Here is a 25,127-nt window from a genome sequence, read left to right as displayed (position 1 = left end):
ACAGAAAAGTTGTTTTTAAGGTTTAAAAAAGCTGTTATTAAGTTTCCAGGTGAGAAAGTAACCATTTGCATTCCCACTATGTGATCAGTTTATCCAAATAATGCCTATTTGGAAATTTGAGTAGAAATGTTTGGAGCTGCTGGCTTATGTGAACATTACAAAAGCACATGTCAGTAGTGTACTTTGAAATTCAGGGTTCCCACTGTCATGAAAAACCTGTAAACACCTTGGAATTTCACAGCATTGTTTTTCAGGCCTGGAAAAGGAATCAGTCATGGAATTTTGTTGTGTAATAACATTGTCACAGTAATCTTCCATGGATAACTTTCCAAGTGATGTAACACAACGGCAAATTTATTTTCTGTAGCTGTCGAGGTAACGTAGCTCAAATGTATGTCGATGTGTGAGGTTTCATGTGCGTTTTCTCCATTCCATTCGGAGATTATTTCATTCTGAACATCTGGTATCAGAAAAAACTATAAAAGTATAGATACTTTTATTGTGAATTCCCCAGTGTGGGATCAATAAAGTTTATCTTATCCTATCTTAACAACCTTATCCTCTTGTATGCTTTGCCATTTATCCTCTGAGATCAAGAACTCGATAGCCTACTGCCCCAGAGATACATCTAGACAGATATACATCCAATCAAGTACTCAAAGGGTGTTATAGGCATTTGCCATGAAGTGGATCCTCTTTTTGTCCTATGTTAAGAGGGAGGTAATTCTAGTTACTTGAGAAAAGTGGTGGGTGTGGTTAAGGGATGTTTGCTGACTGTTTTGAATTAAGAATGATTCATTTTTGTAGTTTGTCCTAGTCATTCTGAAACTATATGAAAATTCTATGCTTGTTTGAATTAATTAAATTTTCTTCCTTATCTCTCTCCCTCCTTTCTCCATCATAGATCATATAAAGCGGAAGATTCGCCGGCGGCCATCTTGGGGGCGGGGCATCATCCGTAAGAAGAAGAGCTACAGGAAGGAAACAGAAGAGGAGGAGGAGGAGCCTGAGGCAGAGGCGGAAGCTGCAGGGCCCAGTGACTCATGTTTGACGCAAGATGAGGAATCATCTTGTGATACCATGGGTCCCCAGCCCAATGGCCACCATCCCCATGTCCCCTCCACAGAGGAGGAGAGCTCCAACGAGCCCCCTGTCGCAGCTCCTGCCATACCTCCCGATGCCAGTGAAGCCCGAGAAGAGCCAACACCTAAGGAGGAGCCCACAGCCAAAGAGGCAGAGCCCGAGAACACAGAGAAACACACTGAGCTGCACTGCCTTGATGGCACTTCTCAGCCCAAGGCAGAAGGGGATGGCCAGGCCAAGCAGGCCGACTTCCAGCCTTTGATGGAAATGTCCGAGTCTTCAGATGCTGAGGTCCAGCCTAAGCACACAGAGGGTCTCCTCGTATCACAAGCGGAGTGTGTGAATGGAAACGAGTCGATGGACAGCCTGGACTCGCAGAGCCTCCAGAGGAGCAGTGAGGCTGAGAAAAGGACTCCTCTGAGTACGGCTGAGGGCTCGAATGAACCAGTACAGGAAGAGCACAAAGACAAAAATGAGAGCAATCCAACTCAGGAGCACCCTCCCCAGGATGGGAGTGCAGTAACAGAAAGTGTTGTGGAAGGTCAAGATACAGAAGGTAAAGCCAGACGTACAATACAGTTCCAACTTTAACAGTTACATAAGAAGATACTGTATTTTCTCCCTTTAACTTTAGTGTTTTTTTTTTGTTTGTTTTTTTGAGGGTTCCCACAGTCATGAAATTTTATTTTATGAAGAATTATGAAGTAGAAAAACAACAAAACGTGCCATCACTTCAGAACAGAGACAGGAAAACGCCTAAAAGCTGTGGTGTAGCAGTTTAACCAAGACTCTCATGCTGAGATATGAGGCACATAAGATTGGTGAATATTCACTGTCAGTGTGCTGAATGGCTAAATGATGCTGGTGATAGTTACTGCTGATGAATAACTAATGTTAGCTTGAGTGGGAGGCTGGTGCAGTATGCTCATACAGTCATACAGTACAGCAGCCTAAAGATACCTGGTGATTCAGTCACACTTTAATATTTGGTTGAATCACCAGGTGTCAGATGAGCACTAAACGGCCATTGTAAAGTGTCACTGATACACTTGGTTTGGGGAAGACTGACGGGACATGATGGCTTTACACCTTAAATTATTAAGGTATTGTAAATGCGCAGATTCAGGGAAAGTTGCAGAACAATTATTAGATATGTCCATAAAACAAACATTTGTTTATTAAGAAATTACAATCCAAACACACGTCAAATTGCATTGACATCTACAGGATCTTTAGTTTTCTGTCTCCCCAAAAGGGGCGTGGCCTTAATATTTTACAAAGAATTTCCTTGTTTTTTGAATCTTAAAATGTTTAAAACTAATGGCATAATTTGGACTTTTGTGGTGGGTTTCTGTACAGAACAGGAATTACAGTCTGGCTGAAATTAGCTCTTGAAGAAGTATTGTAATGAGGCTCAAATACATCAAGCATATTTGCAAAGCCTGTGTTTGGGTCTCTAATCTGTGGCTATAAATGTTAATTGCCGTCGTGTTTTTTGTTCCCCAGCCTGAATCAGTTGTGAATGGCTGCCTAAATAAAGTTAGCTTGTAGCGCATGTTGCTCCTTGTTTTTGCCTAGTTCCGCCTATTGACCAACTGGGAAAAAGTCGTAACTGAGGTGACATGTTTGAAGTATTCCCACTGATGTAACCTACTGTCGTGTAGCAGATTCAACGTACGTTTCTTTCGTCCACCACTCTCTCTTGTCATTGCCGTCAAAATTCAAAATGAAACCAAAGTGGCTCCAAACACCAGACCTGTAGGCTTTTGGAGGATCTTCCATTTCTGGTCTGGTAATGGCGTTACTAGCCATCTTGCAATGAGCTAGCTTTGCGTAGCGTGCCTCCCAGTGTGTCTTACTGGAGTAGACTGTTTTGTTTGTGGTGGGAAGGACAGACAGTTGGCGGTTACTTCATGTGTGCTGCCTTGTTGGGCGCAGTGGAACTAAGACCATTCAATGCAACACAATTTAAGCTGTGTTTTTTGTTTTCTTAATGTCATAGGATTTGTTCAGTGAACCTTTTGGTGTGTAATTGTGTTGAACAGTTCAATACAAAAACGTGTATTGTTACAGCCCGAGGAAAAGTTATGAGAAAGTTTTGAAATATTCATTGGTAAAAGTGTGTGGGAACCCTGTTTATTTGTGTTTTAATTTCTTCCTTGAAAATGCAAATGCAGTACGTAACATTTTAACCTAATCTGCTCAGAGTTGGACACAGACTGCATTTCAAGTAATGATTTTCTGTTTGTGAGTTTCGGGTCACACTTGAACCTGCAGAGCCCATCTGTCACTTTTGCAAATATTTGGACAAGCCATTAATCAGCTAGATTTATTTTCTCAATAGTTGATGCTCAAAGTTTGAACAGCATCTGAAGGGAGTTTTTAAGTGAGAACATAATAGTGCAAGTTCTCAGCTACTTGTTTTGGTCTCCTCATTTTACTTGCTAATCAGTTGATCTTCACAGAAGATACGCAATTAAGCAAGTTAACAAAATCTGTTAAGTTTTACACATCCAGTCAGTGCTTTGCCCACCACTTAATTATGACGATAAATTACTTTCTTGATTATCATCCAGCTCCTCTGATTTACACTCGGGTTAGCTTTTAAAACAGAGAGAGGACATGAATAATGCAACGTAAGTTATACAGGATATGAAAAAGTGTATTTCAATAGATAAACTCCTGAAATAACGTTTGCTTTTGCCAGGCTTTCTATTGTTGTGTGGTGTTTGAGGCACAGATAACTCAGTATGTTTATGCGTTTGATTAGGGGCTTGTGGTTTGGCTTGCGACGAGTAGAGGCCAGCTGGAAAGCCGAGGTAATGGTGCTCCTAGAATATGGAGAAGCCATCAGAGGATGGCACGATCAGCCAACAGAACACAAACAAACTGCGGCTCCTCAAACAACAGACAACTCAGCTACTCCGCCCCCACTCTCATTATGAGCCGAGCCAGGCCTTTTGTTTCCATCAAAGCGTTTCTTGAGCGCTGTTATAAATGGACAGGAAAGAGGCCAGATGTGAAATATTGTGCCCTCAGTAGCTGCAAGTAGCTTAAAATAGATTTTCCTCACATACTGTAGTATTGCTTTAATCTTGTAGCCATGGCAGTTTGAATTTATTTTCTTTGAAATCCAGTTTGTGCTTTTCAGTAGTTCATGACAAACACCAAGACGTCTAAAATATAGCTCACCCCCTTCATTGTAGGTTGTTTATTTGATCTCAATCACACTGTGTTAATTCTTTATAACTCTCACTGTTAACCTTTTCTCCATCAATAATCCATTGGTCTCTTGACAGGGGGTTCCACAGACAAGACATGCAAGATGAGCCTGTCGGAGCAGCTGAAGGGATCTGCTGAAAGCGTGGAGGAAGAGCCACAACCAGTCCCTCCCCATCCTCCCTTAGTGGTCGACCACCAGCGACTTTCAGTAAGTATTTCTATCAACCACTTACTTTACCTATTAGTTATGTAGTGGTACATAACATTCCTTGTCTGAAAGCTGCTGTGGTTTGGGGGTCACGGGTCGGCATGTTTTCAGCACAATAATGAAACTGAAGGAAGTGTAGATGTGAATATTAAAAGGAATAAAAGCTGAATTTCATTTAGCTGCTTCAGATTCAGGGTCCTGGTCACAGTGTCATGGCTTACTGGGACACTTGGAGCCATCATTATTTTGACGTTTGTGCTTTTCCCACTAGGACAAGTGAATGCACAATAGAGCAGTTTAGAATAGTAATAGAATATTTTTTGCCAAATACCTCAGTATTCATATTGTGATGATATTGTCGGGTTGAGCATTGGTGCCTTCACCTAATATTCATCAGTGATGTGAATATAATTACTAAGTGTGTAATGGCAAATAATAGAGTAGCTACAACAGTCAGGTAAGTTCAAAATAATTCATCACTTAATTTTAATGCAGCCTTTAAAACCAGGAAAATACAACACTTACGAAATTAGGTCGTCCAACTTCTAAGACACTATCTAGTCTCAATTAAACAGAATCACACTCAAGGTTGTGCTGTTCTACTGAATATCAGCACGGCTGTGATTCGGTCACAGGCACAAGGCCGCAGGTTGAGTGCTAAAGATAATTGCTTTTGGAGCATGTGAACACACAGCATTTTTGTCAGGGTGAAAAGATGTGGCACGGAGCTGGGGAGCGCTTCATTCCAGCGCTTCGTAAAAAAAGTGCTCCCAGTGCTAAAAGCACAACACTCACCAGCAGCAGTGAGTGTCCGGCCAATCTGCTCCCACTAATGGGCTTTTCTGTCGCTGTTGTGGTAGTTTCAGACTGACGAATCATACAGCTTGAAATAGACAGTAGCTAGAGGAGCGACAATGACGACATCAGCACCTTTCTGAGAAGTTCACAAATTTTTTAACACAAAGTACTCAGAGTGGCGGCACAAGAAAAGCCTGAGCGCCTTGAAAAAGACGCTGGGTGCAGCGCTTGTTATCCGGTCGGGTATATACAGCTGTGTATGCTCTCTCCTCATCCGGAACGATTGAAAAAGATGCCGGCACTCAGAAAAAATAAATTGGACACAGGCCCTTATACAGCAGCTCTAGAAGTGCTATTTATCAGGTAACAGTAATAAGCAACAACAGATTATGTTCGTTTATTGAATCATTTATTTGGCTCTGCCGATACAGTTCCACAACTGGAGGTTTACACGTTACCGCAGGCCAGTTACTTTGTGTCATATTCATTTATTTGTGTGCATCCGTTTATTGTGCATCCAGTGAAATAAGAGTCTGTTGACAGGTACTTTGGTGATGGGGGATGTCGATGAGTTAACATCTTGAGCAGACAATACGCTGCATCATCGGCTAATGTCATGAACTAGGGCTTGACCAAACGTTAGTCGACCAAAAAGATCATTGGTCGGCAAGATTTCATTTCTCACTTTGATGCAGAAAAGAAACCATAAATCATCAAACTGTGGAGCTGTGCCTTGTCAAAATAAATCCAAACCTATATGATTGGACCATGTGGGACTTTAATTTGAAAGGACAGACACAGGAAGTGTCCTCGTCAGGTTAATTTCCAGGGCTGGTACCTGCAGTTATTCCACAGGCTAGTTAATAACATGTCGGGCAGGAAATCCAAAGTGTGGGATCATTTTGAGAAGGTGAAGGACGAACCCAAGGTGATATGTAAACTCATCTTCATTGGTCGACTACAAACATGACGTATCATCTGAAACATGGAAGTAGCTACATGCCCATTAGCCCACAGCGTCATTAACAGGCGGCTCGCTCAGTGTGTGACGTGCACTTGGAGATAAAATATAGGCCTATATTAATGAAGGTTCATTAGTACGTTTTTGTATTTCTCTGTAATGTAACACAGCGTTAACAATGTTACTGATACTATTCTTTCTCACACCTTCAACTCACACCACCAAAATATATCATTTAATCATTACATTAATATCAGAAAAATGTGGGCGACTAGTCGACTGATGGACGACTATTGGTCGACTAGGAAAATTCTTAGTTGGGAGCAGCCCTATTAGGAACATATCTGGAGGTTTGCAGTGAAGTGACAGAGTTGATTTCCTTCCCTTTGTCCTCTTCTGACGGCCATTCATAGTTCAACTAAAATGTTATTTGTGGAAATATGTTTATATTTGCGTTGCAAAGGTCGTTACAAAGACCCTTAATGTAGGCTAATTAATATCAAAGTAATTAATGGTTTAGAATGGTAAAGCAAAGTCATACATGCATAGTTAAAGTGCCAGCACTCATGGTACATCTGTTGTCCGCTTGGTTGGAACTAACTGTTGCATAAATTGTGATGTCGATATATTTCTCACCCCAATGTCAGAATTCACCAATTGTTCAGTGTGCCCTAAAAGTTATAAAAAGATTTACTGTGAAAATATTACTCATTGCATTGTAAGAAAAGCAGCAAGTGCCCACAGACTGGAGACTTTTACAGGAGAGCATCAATTTAGTGGAATGTTATTGTATATTTGAACATGAAATTCTTATTGGTTTTATTCAGTGTAAACCCTTTGCAAGACTGTAGCACTGTGAATAGAAGTTTGTTGCTCACAATGCATTCCTTACATCTGAAAATTCTCTTAAAAGAGACTCATTTTTTGAGTGCACAGATTGATGATGGCAATTTACAGACACATTCCCTCTCAGATGGTGTTTGTTTTAGACGTAAAGATTTTCAGCCTGATTGTTGTTCATCTGTCCACTGTCTCGTCTGTTGTTTCTTTGTTGTGTTACAGCAGCATTTGTCAGAGAAACTCTCACAGCCACTCTAGTGCTAAAACATTATCTAACCCCCTCACAACACACCAAGACTTGAGCCTTTTAAAACCCCAGTGCGTGCCCCGTCACCATCTTGCTTCATTCTCCATGCTCATCATTCTAATTCAGACCATGAAGGATGTAACAGCTGGGGTGATTTGGCGTTGTGCACTGACTGTGGATTGGAGATTTAACAGGTACTGTGATCTGTATCAAAGCAATGATCTGCTAACAGGAAGAAGAACATTCTTAAGGGGGAAACGTGGTCACACAAAATGTCCACGGTCATTTGTTATGATTGTGATGACTTCATGTATTCAGTTATTTCAGCAGTTAGGAATCAGCATTGATGTGTTAGAACATTGTGGCACGTACCAAAAATAATTAAACACATTAAATAATTAAGTGAAATGAATTATGTAGCAACAGACAATCTTGGAAACAGAAAACGCAGAAGTTACAGTGTAGCCAAATATTAATACATATTCAATTTCTTTTTTTAGATGTAAATTACTAAGGCTATAAAAAGGGGGTAAATATTCTACAGCAAAAATAAACATCCTCCACATCCCACCAGTAAATCAGAAAAATGTTGAAATATAGACTTATTGGTTTCAGCAGACCCAGCTGTGGCAAACTGTCACATTTTGCAACTGACTAATTAGACTGTGATTATGGAAAAGAGGAGCTATAATCTGAAAATGTTACCAATATGCTTTTGTTTTTGTCTTATTTAAGTTCTTGTGGGTTCGTGTTTAAATGTTGGCGGTGTGGGTGAAGAGTTTTTTAAGTGTTTTCTCCTCCCATCTGTAAAAGAGACAGCTGTTGTTTATTTCTATACTCTAGATTGGTCACTTACTGCTTCCTGTGGATTGTTGAATCTTGTTTTGTGTATAGACGATAAAGGTACTTATATATACTTACATAGTCAGTGTAATACATACAGCAGATGTCGATCAGTATGACCCATTTTTGAGAAGCAGGCAGGAGTACCAAAAATCAGCTAAAGTGTACACTTTATTCAGAATATTGTCACTACTTTACCTTGCAATCAGACACAGATTTCCAACAGGAAAGTGAAGTCATTATATTGCTTCCTAAAAGCCAGACTCCATTGAGAAAATCAGTAATTTACCATCGCTTTACACAGTAGCAGCTGGTGAAATGCTGCCTCATTTAGTCAGTGTTGTTTCTGTTGTTGTTTGACTTTGGCACTTTGAAGCGTTAGTTGTGATTCCCCAAAGTTGCACGATAGCACAAGAAATCTAACTGATTGAGGTGGCAGTAGACCAGCAACTCTTGTGTTCAGTAAGCTAAAATTACTGCTTTTGTCATTGAAGTCTTACGGCTTTGACAAGAGCGTAGATGGGCAACTGAAGCTATTAACAACTTTCTGCTTGAGAGCCTGTCTGACTGGAAGATAACGAGGTGAAAATATTCTCAATACAGCGAACACTTACACTGATATTGATTTGGCTACACTATCGCCACATCCACCCTCCTGCACTCTAGAGATGCACCGATCCAGCTTTTTCAGTTTCGATACTGATTCTGATGCTGTGGCTTTGAATATCAGCCGATACCTGATACCGATCCCATACCATGGTTGACCTAAAAAGCTATATACCATTACATGTAGAACAGAAAAGACTAGAGGCATCAGGCATTGATGACTACACAGTTCTTTCCTAAGATAAAATGAAACAAGATGTTCTCCCATCGATCGGCCAGTGATCGCTATTGGCCAACATTTGTGCTAAATAGTTCAAAGGCCAATCAGAGAAGCCGATCAGATGACTTAAAACACACAAGACAATTTATCTACACGCCACTGAAATAGCCTTACTTGTCTGGCAGTTCTGACAAACTGTAGCCCCTTTTACACTGCCAGATTTTCCGCGAATGTTGGGCCGTTTTGCAGGCACGTTGCGAGCGTTTGGACACACAGAGCCGGATTGGCGGGTTGATCCAAGGTACCCAATTTTCCGCCTCGTAGGGTAGACATATTGGCGGAACCCTTTCAGTTTACGGCGGCCTTCCACAACGGGAGGGGCTGTTGAAGACTTGTGGGAGGAGCTGTTGATGATGTCGCACGTGCGACCCACCGGCGGTGGATAAACAGGACACAGCTGATAGCAGGAATTAGCGAGCATCTAGTAGCAAGAGGGAAACACAAACCTGACAGACACTGTAAAGATGAGCAACTGGGGAGACAAGGAATTGCGCGCCCTCCTTGCCCTCGCAAACGAAGAGGCCATTAACCGTCAGATGACGGGGACGGTGAAGGACGGGCCGACTTACGAGGGAATCGCCGAAGGACTGACCAGCCACGGCTTCCCTCCCACGTCACTGTTTACGTCACACGCTGAGCTACACGTTTTGTTACTTGGTCACGCCCCCCATTGCCCCGAAAAAGGCACATTTGCACAATTCCTATCTAAAAAGGGCTTGTAGCTCATAGTGAACGTCCACTCTCACATTTATGGTTCACTGCTAACCTGCCGTCCAGTCCACCTGCCTGTCCCAAGTGCAAACACACCATCTATCACCTCGCTAGCCACACACACCGCACTGAACGCATCTGAAGAGGCTGCAATACACTCTGCTGTTATCTGACAGTGTTTACATTTAGCTTGTTTTGTCCTTTATTTTGACCGACGTGTCATCAGTGTGGTGTTAGAAATGCCACTGATGATCATGCTCAGCTCAGGCCTGCTCCCCATGTTATCCGTAGTGAGCCAGCAGAGGTAGCTAGACCCGTTTTCCTATTTCATGCTGGCAAATCCTGTCACATACTCATCTCTGAACCTTCTGCATGGGCATTGATTTATCCCTTTGTCCTCCGTTCTTTCTATAGCTTCTAAGTATAGAAAAGGTTAAATAGAACTAGTGTCTGGATAATTAGAAATCCACCATTATTTGAACAGCGCCTAGACGGCTGCGCATACATTGGACTTTTTTTTTTTTTTTTTTTGTGTGGAATGGCACTTGAGGTGTGAAGGATGTGGAAACTCAGTCATGGGTGACCAGCCTTAAGCTTCCTCCAGATCCATAGGTCTGTTCTGGAGCTGATGCTGTCACACTGCCCTTCTCAGATGGATAACTTCAGAGGCTTATCCCTCCTCTCCATTCACCCTATGGTCATGCCACTGTCTCTCTCCCCCCTTTTCATCTCTAAACCATCAATTTTGTATCCCTGCTATCTGAACAGGGAGGGAGCCAATTACAGTGGCAGACCATTTTCACATCTCTCAATCAACAGGTGCTGTCCCAGTGACATCTGAAGGAAACAAGGTTATGAGTCAAACATGAGCCTCTCTCTGCCTCACTAGATCCGCCAACTTGTCCCAGGATGTGTTTGAGTAACATATGAAGCAGCTCTGTTCTTTTTTTTTTTGTGCACAGTCACGCTAGGGTCCCACCTAATACCCCAAGTGTAAATTGGAGCCTCGGCTCAGTGGGCTCCCCTGACAGCACTTCTCACTGATCGGGTGTGGGGGTGCTTGGTTTTAGGGCGCTCTGTGTAGTGTAATTGATGTAAAAAGAAGTGTTCTTCTGACATGTGCTTACTTCTTTCCTCCATGCTCCAAAGTGACATCCAGCTATCAAGCCATTATCTAGTAGCTTTTACCCGTGTCCCATGGGGATGATGGGGATGGCAGGGTGTGCGCGTTTTGTCTTGCCGAACCTGACTCCATCTTTGAAACTGATTGACAGGCTTTTTAGTTGGCCTGATCTCGGTGCCTCAACTGGCTGCCCCTATGAACAGCCACACACAGCACTAATCTGGAGGTTTATTTGTTGGTGGGGGGGAAGAAGGGAGCTATCTTAAAGAAACAGATCGTGAAAAGAGGGGACTGTGAATAATTGCTTTTTCATCCCTGGCTTACGGAACAAATTGAATATCCGGTGCGCAGGATGAGAGTCACCATTTAAGCAGATATTTGCTGGCAGGGTTGGAGACTGGCATGGTGCCTGATGTGTATTAGGGCCCGCAGTGACTGTTGCACTGTTCCTTCTCTCTTCCTTCAGTCGCATTCATTGATTGCAGAGGGCTGATTATTTCTGACTTTTAACTTGATGGAAGAGGCTCTGAAATCTCCCTGGAATTAAATACCATCAGAGTGTTATGAGTTTGTTCACACGCCCTACACTCAAAGCCTGTAGGACACAGATTATTATTATTATTAGTATTATTTCAGTATCCCGCCTTTCAGAGCCGTGGTGCAGTTATTTGCTCTGATTCACTTAGTAAAATCAAGTTCTGTCATTGCCAGTTTCGCTGAAATGATGCTTGATGCTGTCTGGATCAAAATGAATTCCTCAGCATGAATAAATAGGTCCTGAGGCTCGCTTCTCTAAATACTCCAAAATGTCTCTTATTGTCAGCTGTTTTCTTTCATCAATAATCAGACACTTGTCCACAGATGGACTGGAAGAAGTGGTGCTGATGATTGCAGATGAGAATTCAGTAACAAGGAATCCAATCTGGCCCGGCAATTTTTCCTCCATCTCACCAAGAACACACAGATTATCGTCTGCTCTGCTGTTTTCTTTAGCAGCTGCCTAGAAAGAGCTAGTGTTTCTAGTTGCTGGCACAGTATGGAGTCTTTTGGCTTGATGTGTAGCTATTACAGCATGTCAGGATTTCCTGTTTTAGAGAAGCCTGTCAACAGAAATGGGCCCCATTTCAGTTTGTCATCTTCCTTCATTTTTAGCACTAATAACAGCGGGGGGTGGGGGGGTTCTGGCGAAGTAGCCATGCCACATGTCTGTTCAGAAGAGAACAGTTTAATAGTAGTGCTGGACCAGCGTTTGATTGTCAATAAAAATAGATAGCGTCTGAAGTGGTTCTTTTATTTTCATTCATTCCCACTGATGGCCTTGACAATGTGGCTATTTGCATGTAATTGTGCCTCCAAAGCTGTGCCTCTTGGCCATGCGTGTGCGGGCCAGCAGTGTCAATAGCTCACACAACATAAACATACCAGTCTCTTGTATTCTCTTCATATTCCGCTGCAGTTTGCTCCCTTGCCAAGTCTGTCGGGTGATTTATTATGGCCCTATGCCCTCATGCATCACACTCAACCCCTGGTTTATATAAACTAGAGGTTCATATTGTGTGGGATTTTGCACTCATGATTAGTTAAACAATACATGAAGAGGATTTTTTTATACTTGCCCTGGTAAGTACAATAATAGCCATCAGTATTGGTCTTCCACTGGGAGCAAAAACACTGTGTAAAAAAACTGGATGCAATACTGGAAATATTATCCAACAAACATTTCTCCCTGGCCAGTTAGTCTCTTACATTTGCTTTTAATAACCACAAGCTGATCATGTATATAAACTCACCTGGCTGCCTAAAGGCAACAATTAACCCCAAAATCAAAAACACATGCTTTTCCCTCCTCACTGTAGTGCTATTTATCAATCTAACTTGTTTTGGTGTGAGTTGCCCAGTGTTGGAGATAGAGAGATGTCTGTCTTCTCTCCAGTATAAAGAAATCGCACTCTCCAAAACATTTAAAAAACTGTACAGCGATGTACTCTCTCCAGAAATCATGACCCAGTTACTCAAGATAATGTTGGCCTTGTTGTGAGCAGTTTCATGTAGGAACTATTTTCTTTCTACCAAACTACTGCTAATCGTATCACCATGCAGAAGGAAGCAGCTGGGTGAGCTAATAGCCCTCTTTAGATAGGAATCGTGCAAATTTGCAGGAAAGCCCAATCAGTCTTTTTCAGCATTGGCAGTATAAAAACAAAATCAGGGAGTGTGGTAAAATGCCGCCTACCTACTTTTGTTTATACAGAATGTCCCTTTTCGGGGCAATGGGGGGCGTGAGCAAGTAACAGAACATATAGCTCAGTGTGTGACGTAAAAAGTGACGTGGGAGGGAAGCCGCGTTCTTCACCACTCTCGTCATCTGACGGTTAATGGCCTCTTCGTTTGCGAGGACAAGGAGGGCGCGCAATTCCTTGTCTCCCCAGTTGCTCATCTTTACAGTGTCTGTCAGGTTTGCGTTTCCCTCTTGCTACTAGCTGCTCGCTAATTCCTGCTATCAGCTGTGTCCTGTTTATCCACCGCCAGTGGCTCGCATGTGCGGCGTCATCAACAGCTCCTCCCACAAGTCATCAACAGCCCCTTAAATGTCGTCGCTCGAAGTGTGTGGGCGGGTGAAGCCCTGCTCTCTGAGAATCTAGAGCTACAGTTAATGACAGCAAAACAGGGTGAAGACACCCCCGCAAATGCACATCATTGATTTCTGAATAAATGGATATTTGAAATTGTTTTTAAATGTAAATAAAGGAATTTTTGGGGGGCCTTGCAGCTTGTATAGTTAGGTGTCACCTAGAGGGAGATTACCAGGGAGCTGAAAGTTCGTGGTAAATGACCATTGTTAGTAAAAACCTGCTTGCTCTTGGTTATATTGTATGTCAGATGACAAATAATTCTAATTCTGGCAACCCAAAGGGTTTTAGTTCACCGTCATGGAAGAGTGTGTAAAGCTGCCAATATTTGAACGTAAGAACCTGCAATAAGAATATTTTGGGGTACTTTTATAGTACTTTTCTATGAAAAATGACGATTAGTTGACTACTAAAATAGTCACCGATTATTTTGATAGTCATTTAGTCATCGATTAGTCGACTAATCGTTGCAGCCCTAATTTGCACTGTCCCTTCTTAAAATAAAGTCAACTAATTCCCAGTAAATATCACAATATATAACCAGTGTTTTCTGATTTAAAAGTACAAATGTAGGAAGATAGAAAGTAGCCTGCTCATCTTTATTTACATGATGTAACAGAGGTGCATATATAAGGGATTCTGTGTGGACAGACTGCATCAGATGTGACACGTTAGACATCAGGACACATAAAAAAACATACATTCAAATAGTAATGTTGATTAGTAATGATTTCTTTACTCTTTAATTCACATTCAACCCCCAAAGATCATTCCAACAGCCCAAGTGTAGTTCAGTAGAAAGAAAATAGTTCCTTTATGAGACTGTTTTCAAAAAGGTCTGTGCATTTTCTTGAGTAACCGCATCAGGATTTCTGAGAAGCGACATTCCTGTTGAGTTTTTCAAATATATTATATTTGCTGCCTTGAACACCACAAGCTGAGTGTCATCTAGTCTAGACATCTCCACAGCTGATACCTTAAACACTCGACAACTCACACCAAAACTATCTAGACTGATGAATAGCTCTACATGTAGGAGGAAAAAAAAAACACTTGATTTCGGGGTGAACAGTCCCTTTAAAATGCCTTGATGACAGAAATGTACTGCAGAGATTCAACCAGCGGTGCTTATTTAAAGGCATCCGGTTTTTCCACGCTGTACATGTTTGTATATTCTGAAAACATATTCTCATAATGCATAACTGACAGTCTGAAATGCTCAGCGCTCGGTCAGCACATTTCTCTATTCTACACTCTTCCCAGTACACACACAAACACACACACTGTTTGCACTTCACATGTAAAGGACATTGCGTCGATTAACCTTTATTTCCCTTGAGGTTTATCCTAACTTTACCCATAGCTGATCGATAGCTAGTCCTTCCCATCACTTTGACCTGATAGGAACTTTTTTGCTTCTGGTTTTGGGTCCGGTGCATTTATTTTAAAAACATCAGGTAATTTTGCAGGAGTATGTGGAGATGTGTTTGGGGTTATCTGTGTAAAGTCAGTGCTGAAAGTTTCTTCTCCTCAGCTGTCTTGCATCTCTAAAATATTAAAATTTTCCGTAGCTTGCATGTTATGTTTCTCACATTTATCTGTTATTGAATTGAGTCTTTTATACTTGAATTTTTTTTGCCCAAAACCTTGTCACTGAAAATGGAGGAGTGAAGGTGAAGGTTGTTTCATGATTTTTTTTTTTTACATTTCTCATTATTCTTACCTTGACCTTGAGTGGCAAATAGTAGGAAATAGTTGGAGATTCATAACTATAATTACGCTCTGTTTGGATAGTGTGGCGCAATCTGACAGTGATGCATTTTATTCTCTAGCATTTTGAGTTATTAATAGCAACAGTAAGCATGATTATTTTTATAGCACTCTTTATCAACGCAACAATATTGTCACGAGACGTTGAAAGCAGATAAATGAAGCAAACTAAAAACAATTAGATAACAATTAAAACAGAACATCACTTTGCATACTAAAAACAATTTAATAGTCAAGTAGCAGAGCAGTAGAACAAGGTGTTAAAGCAGATATATAAATATGCATGCAGCAAGTGCAAAGTGCACACAAGGGAAAATATTCAGAATACATACAAACGTTATGCACGCACTAACACAAAGAGCCTGCAGCAACCTGTCACCACCCAGATCAACCCTTGAGATGATCCAGTCAGAGCTCATCCTGGTTAGTTTAAACCTTGTCCAGGAAACAGGCCCTGAATCTCTAAGCTCTATATTGATTTAATACAACTCTTATCAATCCTCACCCTGAAGTGAACATGGTAACCGTTTTATTTCTTAGTTATTTATTTATGTTGTACTTTTTATTTTATGTGGTCTGACCGGGTCTCTGTTGAAGATGTGCTGTTACTGGCAAATGTTGCTATTTTTATAATGTGAATATCCGAGTCATTAATTAAGACTCTGCCTTCGCACATACAGATATTTATGAAGAACAAATATTTTCCTCCACGTTTTGGCCTCTTGTCCTCACAGATGGAGTTTTCGGTGTCTGAAATGTAGATTTTTTTAAAGGATCACATTTTTCAAAAACCCTGGATATTGTTTATCTGTGTGGACATTTGAAACAGAGTTTGTGAGAAATGATGATGTAATTTCCTTCATTTGCACATGCCATACACTGTATACATCAGGGGTGTCAATCATACGGCCAGTGGACCAGAACCGGCCTGCCAAAGGGTCTAATCTGGCCCACTAGATGGCTAGGCTAAGAGGTGCAACGTTTCAGAGCAAGTTTAACAGCTTGTAGCTGCTTCATGTAAAATGCTGCTTCAGAGGCTTCTCCCCCCTGACCAGAATACAACCAGCAGCTTTAGTAAGAAAAGAATATGCATCAAAATTCTGTCTTAAGAAAATATAGGTGGAACCCTGTTGCTAAAAAATGGACATGTATAGATAAATGCACATGTACTCACAGAGAGGCAGAGTGACTGAATGTGGGAAAGCTGAGACATATCATTAAAATTGCAGTTATTTTTCTTAAGACATCTCAGGTTCTTCATGTGTTTTACAAGGATGAACGTTTTTAGAATGTATGTGTACTTACTTACATGAAAAGATAGGGAAACAATTGGAGCTGTTGTTATTTAAAGGTTATTTTGTGATGGTTTCATCGGTCCGGCCCACTTGAGATGATGTTGGGCTCACTATACACAATGGATGTAGCTACTGTGACATCACCCATTGGTTTGTGAGCTGGCGTTTTGAAGCCTCGAGTTTGGCATTTTTCCATTGTCATCTTGGTTTTCTGGAGCCAGAAGTGACCATATTTGGACAAGAGGCTGCCGCTGTGAAAAAGTTAGGGGTGGATTTAACTTATCGACTATGGTGAGGCCTTACAGGCAGCCTGTCACTCAAGCAGCACCGCCTTAAAATATGCAAACGGCTGAGTAATACAAAAACCCCAGTACAGTCGTCATGAATGTTGAAATTAGCAATAGAGAGCTGTAAAGTTGGACATTTTAATATGGGGGGTCTATCAGGATTGACTCTGTTTTGCAGCCAGCCTCAAGTAGCCATTTAAAGAACTGCAGTTTTTGGCATTTCGGCATTGGCTTGGAGCATGCCCGTTGTTGCTTTGTGTAATGAGCATGCTCTAGAAACGACAACATCAGTGTTGACTACCAGTTTCAAGGTTAACGTCAGCCAGCATCTGGCAGATGAAAATATCAATGGCAAAAATGTCCGGTGGAAAAAGGCCATATAAATAAAGCAATTTATAGCATATTTAACAGCCTCAGATTCTGTGACATATGAGGTAAATCTCTTGGTCATGGTCTTCCTCTTAGTGTGCTTGGTGTAAGTGTATAATTCTGGCATGGGAAACCAGACAGTTGATAGCAGGCTTGGTGATTTCCTGGAAGTTATTACAGAGGTTGTTACGGTGACGCATGGCGCCTCCTATACTGAGTGATTTTTTTTCTCCTTTGCCTCTGCCACACTCACTCTCTGATTAGTCACTTTGTTTTTTCAAAAGACCACTTCTTCATTTAGGCTGTCTCATTTTCAGATTATACCTCTGACAGGCTTGCAGTGCGGAGTGGATGTTAGTGTTTGTGTATTATCAGTCTTGAAATGTAGGCTGTTACATGGCCACTTTAAGTGTGTCTGCTAGTTGTTCAATATGGCCAGAATTCTAGGAAAAACGGAAGTCTAGCGTGAAGTCGGACCACGTTTTTTTAGGACAGCTTGGTCTAATGACTACATTACATCTCATCCACCACTTCACTCAGTACGTTTACATGACACTTGAAAAAAACAAATTATTGCCTTAATCTGACTATAACTGGACAACTGAAGTGCATGTAAACGCGTTACTCCAACTAATATCGGAGCTCTCCAGCTCCGATTAAGACACCCAGATAATGCGATTGGAATTCGATTTTTTCCGGCATGTATACGCCTTAATCGGAGTTAAACTAGACAATGCATGTGCGCATGCTCCACACCCCTCGTACTGGCGTATGACCCCGGAACAGACAAGACATGCTATTGTTGTAGCCCTCCAACAGCATACGGCGTTCTTGTCTGCCTCTCGAAATCACCATGACCACGAGGGATAGCGTGCACCTTATCTGTACAATCAGTAACACGTACATTACGTACGAGATGAACAAAGCTGTACGATTATCCATCTTGCTGTTGTTCGAAAATGCCGGTCTGCCACCTGACTTCAGTTGTTTATTATAAAGTGACGTAATAGGTCAACCGGAAAGGGGGCCGTATTAACTCGCTGAAACGACGCATATCGCCACCAATTTTTGAGGAGGGGGACACGTTCCTGTCAGTAATTCGATTTTCTCAGTTGCATGTAAACTGGGACAAGGACAGAAGTCCGAAATCGAATTTTGAGCATAGCTCGAATAAGCTGTGCATGTAAACATACTGACTGACGAACAAAGGCATCTGCTGTGCCTATTGTTATCTGGTCCACCTCGGTGTCTACAGTTTAAAGTCTGTCACACAGTTTTGGATTATTCTTCTCTGGTATTTGAGGTATCATTGATGTGGCTTGACATGTAAGAAAATTACATAGAAGTCCTAATTTACATACATCTTGATAAAGAATAACATTTTAATTAAGTCTTGTATAAAAATCATAAGTAAACAAGTAATACCACCCTTAAACAACATCAGTGGATTAGGTTTATGACTATGTTAAATCATGTAGTTTAATATAGCTCATGCACTAAGGACCTACTGCTTAATAATCATATACCTTGTCCTCATCTATATTAAAAAAAGAGGCTGCACAGCTATCAGCTGGCTGGGACTTTGCCAGTGATTTGATTTTAGAAGTAAAGCCAACCATTTAGGAAGAGTTGTCAACCGCAGCAGGGTTTTAACACAGCCAGCCAAAAGGGATGACCATTTCATTTTAATGTGCTGAGACCATGGTAATGTGATTTGTCATGATCGTCCCTGACCCTTATAACACTATCTATATTGCATTACCTGTGTGACCGAGTGCCCTGTAAGCCACATTATGTGCTCCTGCAACTGGAATCTTATTTTTCTACCAGCAAATCAGTGTCGACCAGTGCCACATCCACACTCCTGTCCTGATGAAAGGCATTCATGGTGCTCATGGTCGCTAGCAAAGCAGAATGATTCAAAATTCATTTTACTAGTGTTGGAGGGGAAAAAAATCATCAGTTGTAACAGGAAGAAGGGGACGAGTTGTTCTCCCAGAGGCAGATATTGAAGGCTTAATGTTGTCCCTGGTGACGGTGACTGTTGGGTTTCAAATCATTGTTCTTTTCCCATCACTGCCTGTTAACCCTTTATATCACCATCAGCATTTTGTGATTACATAATAGTAGCATTGGCTTTCTTTTTAGGAAGAATAGGAGACCGTGGGATGAGTTCACCATGACATTTACTGATTATGTTTAAAGAGCAACTTGACACCAATTAAAAGTGTTGTTTTCTGCTGGTGGTTGAGATTCACACATTTATACATTGTCTAACATGTGCTCTGTAACACACAGACTCCATCTAGACTGATAGAAGTCTCTACCTCGTCATAACAACTCAAGGCATAGGGCTCAAATTTTAGAATCTGGTGTCAGTAGTAGGGAAAACATTGTAGGCTGGACCCAGTGGTGGAGTTTAGGGCTGTCCCCTGAAAGTCGAAGAATAGAGTCATGAGTTGGTCCCGAGAAGTACTGTAGCTGCGGAGTCAGCACTCTTGCTTTCACCCTGCTCTCTGGGTTAAAATGATTACACTGCATCAAGTCGTCCTTTCTGCTCAGTGAAGATATCTGCAACAGGTACAGGCAGCTGTAGACGCAGACCCAGGCAGAGTGAAACGGAGGCAGCTGCCTGGAGGAAGAGAGGCTTTGCCCGGTTAGGCTCCGAGATAACATTATCTTCTGTCTATTGCTTAGAAGAGGTGAATTTACAGCTCACAGCAACTTTATACGATGCAGTTTCTGGTTTTTTTTTTTGATATCTACTGTTGGCACAAAGTGTCATTGCACATTTCCGATTCATCGTTAGTGTAGTTGGCATGCATTAGCTTGGAGGACTAAGTTGGCTTGTTTACGATATCATGAGTATGTTGCTGTCACCTAGCCTGGAAATCCAGACCCAAATCTAGAAAGATTTAGGGTCTGGCTATGAGTAATGCAAATGACCCAACTCGAGGGGCGGCACCAAGCATGCATTTGAAAATATCACTGCACGCAGTTGGATAACATTACGACCAATCAGAACAATACACAAGGTGACGTATACGCTTAGCTACCAGCGGAGCTAACCGGTAGATTAGACTCTTGCCGTATCCGGTCGGCAAAACAGCAAAAACGTCCTTCTTGCAAAGGAAAAATTCGAGCGCCGTCTTCTGTTCCTCTTTTAGAGAAAAAAGCCAAGTCTAACTCGTTCATTGTAGCGGCCAAAGCCGTTTCAAACAACTGGTGTTCATCCGTAGCCATCTTGCAGTGTTTACTGACTGATTCCAGACTTCGTTGTCGCAGCGCTGTCGTCATCTCTTTATCAGATACACTGATCTGATTGGTGCAGCTCGGTTTCATGGGCATAGATAATGAGCATCATTACTGATTGCCAGAGTGACTCGCTGACCAAATTCAAATTGTGCTCTTGCGAGAACTCTGGATTTCCAGGGTAGCGGTCACCCTGAACATCCTGCCAAATCTCGTTCAAAAATCGGGCACTATAGTCTCTCTATTATCTGTAGAGCTGTAGTATTTGTATCGATCAACCAAATCACAAAATTCTGAGTCGGGTACAGTCATAGTGATTTATTAACTCCCGGCAGGGCTGGGGGGGGAAATAGTCTTTGATGTGTCACGATTCTCATTTGAAAGATTAGGTTTCGACGCAGAAGAATCAGTAATTGGCCTGTAATTTGAAATCCAAAGTTTCGCCCCCTTTGTTACTGTTGCTACGTTGAATGAGCTTAAAAGAGAGAAACATGGTGACACCATATTCATTTCTGGCTGGCTTTAATTACAAACACTACTTTGACAGCGCAGCCTGGCATCCTGTTAATAAAAGTAAGATGGCATTTTGCTGTGTTTGTGAATTTTGTATGTGAAGTATCATAGTGATGCTAAGCTAGCTTGCTAGCTAACTGAGTCAGACATTTGTCCGGGCCATCTGGGCCTCAGGTGGGAAAAGCCTGTTCAGATTGCGAATGATAGTTGGCATGTGGCGACTTATACACCATTTTAAACATAAACATTTTTAATGGGTCCCTTTGTTTTCCCTTTTTGAAGGTTTTGCAGCATATGTGAATGACATCAGCTGACAGGAAGTAAACATGGACCCAAGCTGTTGCCTAGCAATGCAGTTCCAGTGAAATGGTCTTTTCATGGAACATAGATAATATGATTAGCACATAGCATAATTAAGTATAACAGGGAAGGGGAAGTTGACTGATGTTCTGCCAAGTACCAGGCTTACTCAACTGTTATTGGCGCACAGAGTGAAAAGGGGCGGGACTTAGGAAGGGGTAACAGATGTAAAACGTGCATCATTTGTGTCTTGTTGTAAAATATAACCTTCTAGCTGATACGTCTCGTCCATTTGTTAATGCTTTTGTGTTAATAAAAGATAATGGCAGTAATTTCATCTGTTTATTTTAATTATAGATCATTACCGCAGTCACACAGTGAGAAAAAATAAATCATGTCTAGAAATCCAAAAATTAATGCATCAGTATGCATCAATAATAGTTTTATAATTGCATCCTAGCACTATGAATCCCATGATGAGGTACCTACAGATTCCCACCCCTATCTCCCAGTGATCCTCACCTTGCCTGGGGGGCACGAGGAATATAAGACATATCTTCACACCTGTCCGTGGGGTTGATGATGTGACTAGAATTGACATGTATCTGGTTCATAGGCAGGGGTTAAAAACCAGACCTTCAACAGGGTGTAATGAAGTGTGTCTGTGCCCAGTCTCTTAGTCGAATACAGTCACATTAATTCCTTCTGGTTTGTTCCACTTGCATTTCCTCACTGTTTATGAGAATTTAGTGTGTTGTTATGCATTAGCATAGCAATTAGATTTTGGTAAATGCAATTTAAATACTATAATTGTCCGGTTAGAATTCTGCGCAAATTATCAGACGTGAGCATAAACCATGTATTAATTAGTCGTTATGTTACAATAAATCCTAGAAATTAACACCTGCAAATGCTCTTCATGATCAAATCCTCTTTCACAGGGAGAAATTTGGCACTAATATAACTCCATGTGCCATTATTCTGCTTTGTTCCCTCAAGCCACTGTCATCGCAAGCCCCGTTAGCTCCATCTGTGGTCTTAAGAAACATGGGGATAGATAGAGATGTGAGTAAAGAAAAGGGATGTGAGTAAAGATGGGGAGGGGAAGATGGAACAGGGAGTTTAGAGGGGGTGAGGTTAAATGGTCCATGTCAGTAGCAGTCTTTAACGCATGGGATTACTGCCCTTTTGTGTGCAGCGAGCTCACTCAATCACTGAGCCCCGTGTAAGACACACTCTCGCCATTTACCCCACACTGTCACAGGCATCCTGATCAAGCTGACAGAGGCTGGGAGGTACACCGCCGCAATCAGCTAGCTAACAGTAAAGAGGAGAATAAATTGAGGGGGACAAAGAGAGAGGGCACAGGGAAGGAAGAAAGAAGAGAATTAAAAGAGAAACGCATTGAAAAGAAAAGGTGGGAAAGTGTTAGTTGAGTGTGGGGAGCCTTTATAAAACTGAAATATGCAGGAGGTGAGACGATGCACTATAAAGGAGAGAAGGTGCACTATAAAGTAGTGAAATGCACTTAAAGCAAGAGATAGGAACATAATGAAAACTAGAAAGAATTGCAGTGGCGGCTGGATGAAAGGAAGGTCGAAGAAGTGTCTTACAGAGACATTTTTACGTTATTATGCATATGTGAGATGGGTTGTAATGATGCTAATTAAAGCTTTTATGCATGTGTTGTTAAAATAGGCATCTCGCCGTGATGTGCTCCATTTGGTCCTCTTTTATGAGCGCTCATGGCTGGGTTGAAACCTGAGAACTCCCTTCGTGTTAGACCAGAATTATCGTATGAAAAAGGCACAAAAAGAATCCAATAAAATATGCTCAATATAGAGCAGTGGACAGCGCTTTCTGAAGGCAGATGTGATGATTATTATCACTTTGTATGAGTTCTGAATATTTTAGAAATTCTTTGTGTTCTTAGCTTCTGTATGCACACTTTATTTGTCAAGGGACCTTCAGTTATTACATTGGCCAGGTGGAGGTTTTTATGTCAAAGGCATATTACTGGCAAATCCTCCTACACTGCCAGATTAAGTTATGGAACTGTGAATATTTGAAAGGTATTATCTACTCAATTACAAGTCATGTTTCCGGGCTATTGAGTTCAGTATGATAAGCACCCCAGTGGAAGTCAAACTAGGAAAGAATGGAAAATGAAACTTGCTTTCAGTGACAGCATACAAGAGAGATTTGAAAAGTTTTCTTATTTCTTTCTCCGTATTGATGGCGTTCAAACTTATGTTAATCTACTTTTCAAATTCTACTCCTCTTAAATGATTTATGTCGATAATGGCGTTGTAAATATACCTTGAAAAGGCAGTGCAGAAAAATGTGTTTATCACCTTTGGAGTTAAATAGCTGCCGAGTGTCCAATCCTCTAACAGGTGTCATTTCTCACTCTTACTTCTGTTGTGCTCAGTGTGGGGCAGAGTTATTTTTACAGGGCTGTAATGGGTTTCTGTGATGCAAATAAAAAATCTGAAACATGAAAACACTCAACAATGCAGACCCCTGACAAGCACTAATAATCTCCCCTGTTGCCCATTACTATTACTGTCAACATTGTGGTGGGGAGATGAAAGAATAGTTATACAACAGTAGCCACAGTTTGGACTGGTGGTTGTCCGTGGAGACTTTCTGGGATCCATTGTCAGTGCTGCTTAAAGGGTAATTTCAGTATTTTTCAACCTGGACCCTATTTTCCCATGTTTTTGTGTCTGAGTGACTAATGGGAGCAACAATTTTTGAAATTGGTCCAGTATTGAGTGAGAGTGGTGAAATAGGCTGCAGGTTAACCACTCTGGGCATGTTCGCCCCATCAGTTTATGTCCCACTAAAAGTGCTTGTCTTTCCCACTGAAAGGCTCAGATTATTATTCTAAGTGTCTGACAGCATTATGGAAAGCATCCCTATAGAGACTGATTTTTGTTAAAGAATAAGTTCCTTTTTGAAACCAGAAACAGCCCCAAAATCCCGATTGCCAATCCCACCAAACTCCGTTTAAATACACAGTAATTTATTGTTGCAAAACACACTTCATACAAAGAAGAGACGTCAACGGTTAACTGTTCATCACTTAACCACAAAGAACATTTTACCAGTTATACATGTTAGAGATCTCTGCTCTTCAGCCCTCTCACTCAATACTTGACTGATTTCAAAAATTGTTGTTTACATTGGTCGCACAAAAAACAAAAATGTGAAAATGGGGTCTAGATTGAAAAATACCAACATTTAATAACATTTTAGGAACCAAATACACATAAACATTACATTGTGGACCGTAATGTTTCCATGTGTTTGCAGTCATATTTTAATGAATAATTTTAAGAGTTGAGAGCTTTGGGAAAACAGTTCAACAGTCATGGTGGATCCCAAGGGCAGCTCATGTTTGAATTTCAATTTTTCACAACTCCATTAGAGGTGTTTGTGCTGAAAAGTAGAAACATCTCAGCAAAGTGAGGTTTTGCTCTCAAGGTCATATTTTTGGTCATGAATTAAATGTGTCTTAGGATTAAGTTTCTACTGAAGTATTTGCTGACGTGAAGCCGTCATCTATGGCTTTAATCAAGACAACTGTTCTGTCATTTAAACAGAAATCATAGTCAGATGGAGTACAGTGATTAATACAATGCTAACCTTTTTGCCTCTGTAATTTTTCTTTTGCTCACCGTAATTATCTCTCAGACGTTTGCTGATGAGAGGCTTTGACAAACATCCACGTCTTATTAATCTTGACATTGCCTTGGTTTTATGCGTTTAACACATGGTCACTGT

General features: G+C 41.3%; 1 protein-coding gene across 1 annotated transcript in view; it reads left to right on the top strand.

The window, feature by feature from the left end:
- Positions 1-25,127, top strand: part of atad2b (ATPase family AAA domain containing 2B) — a 126,320-nt gene that overhangs the window by 79,646 nt on the left and 21,547 nt on the right. Inside the window, exons 25-26 of the mRNA XM_033648440.2 lie at positions 905-1,639; positions 4,383-4,513. Of these exons, the coding sequence (XP_033504331.1) occupies positions 905-1,639; positions 4,383-4,513 (866 nt within the window). The remainder of the gene's footprint in view (positions 1-904; positions 1,640-4,382; positions 4,514-25,127) is intronic.

This window comes from Epinephelus lanceolatus, chromosome 13 (genome assembly GCF_041903045.1).
Source record: "Epinephelus lanceolatus isolate andai-2023 chromosome 13, ASM4190304v1, whole genome shotgun sequence".
Classification (NCBI taxonomy): Eukaryota; Metazoa; Chordata; class Actinopteri; order Perciformes; family Serranidae; genus Epinephelus; species Epinephelus lanceolatus.
Note: the sequence above shows the minus strand (reverse complement) of the source record. Positions and strands in the feature narration are given on the sequence as shown.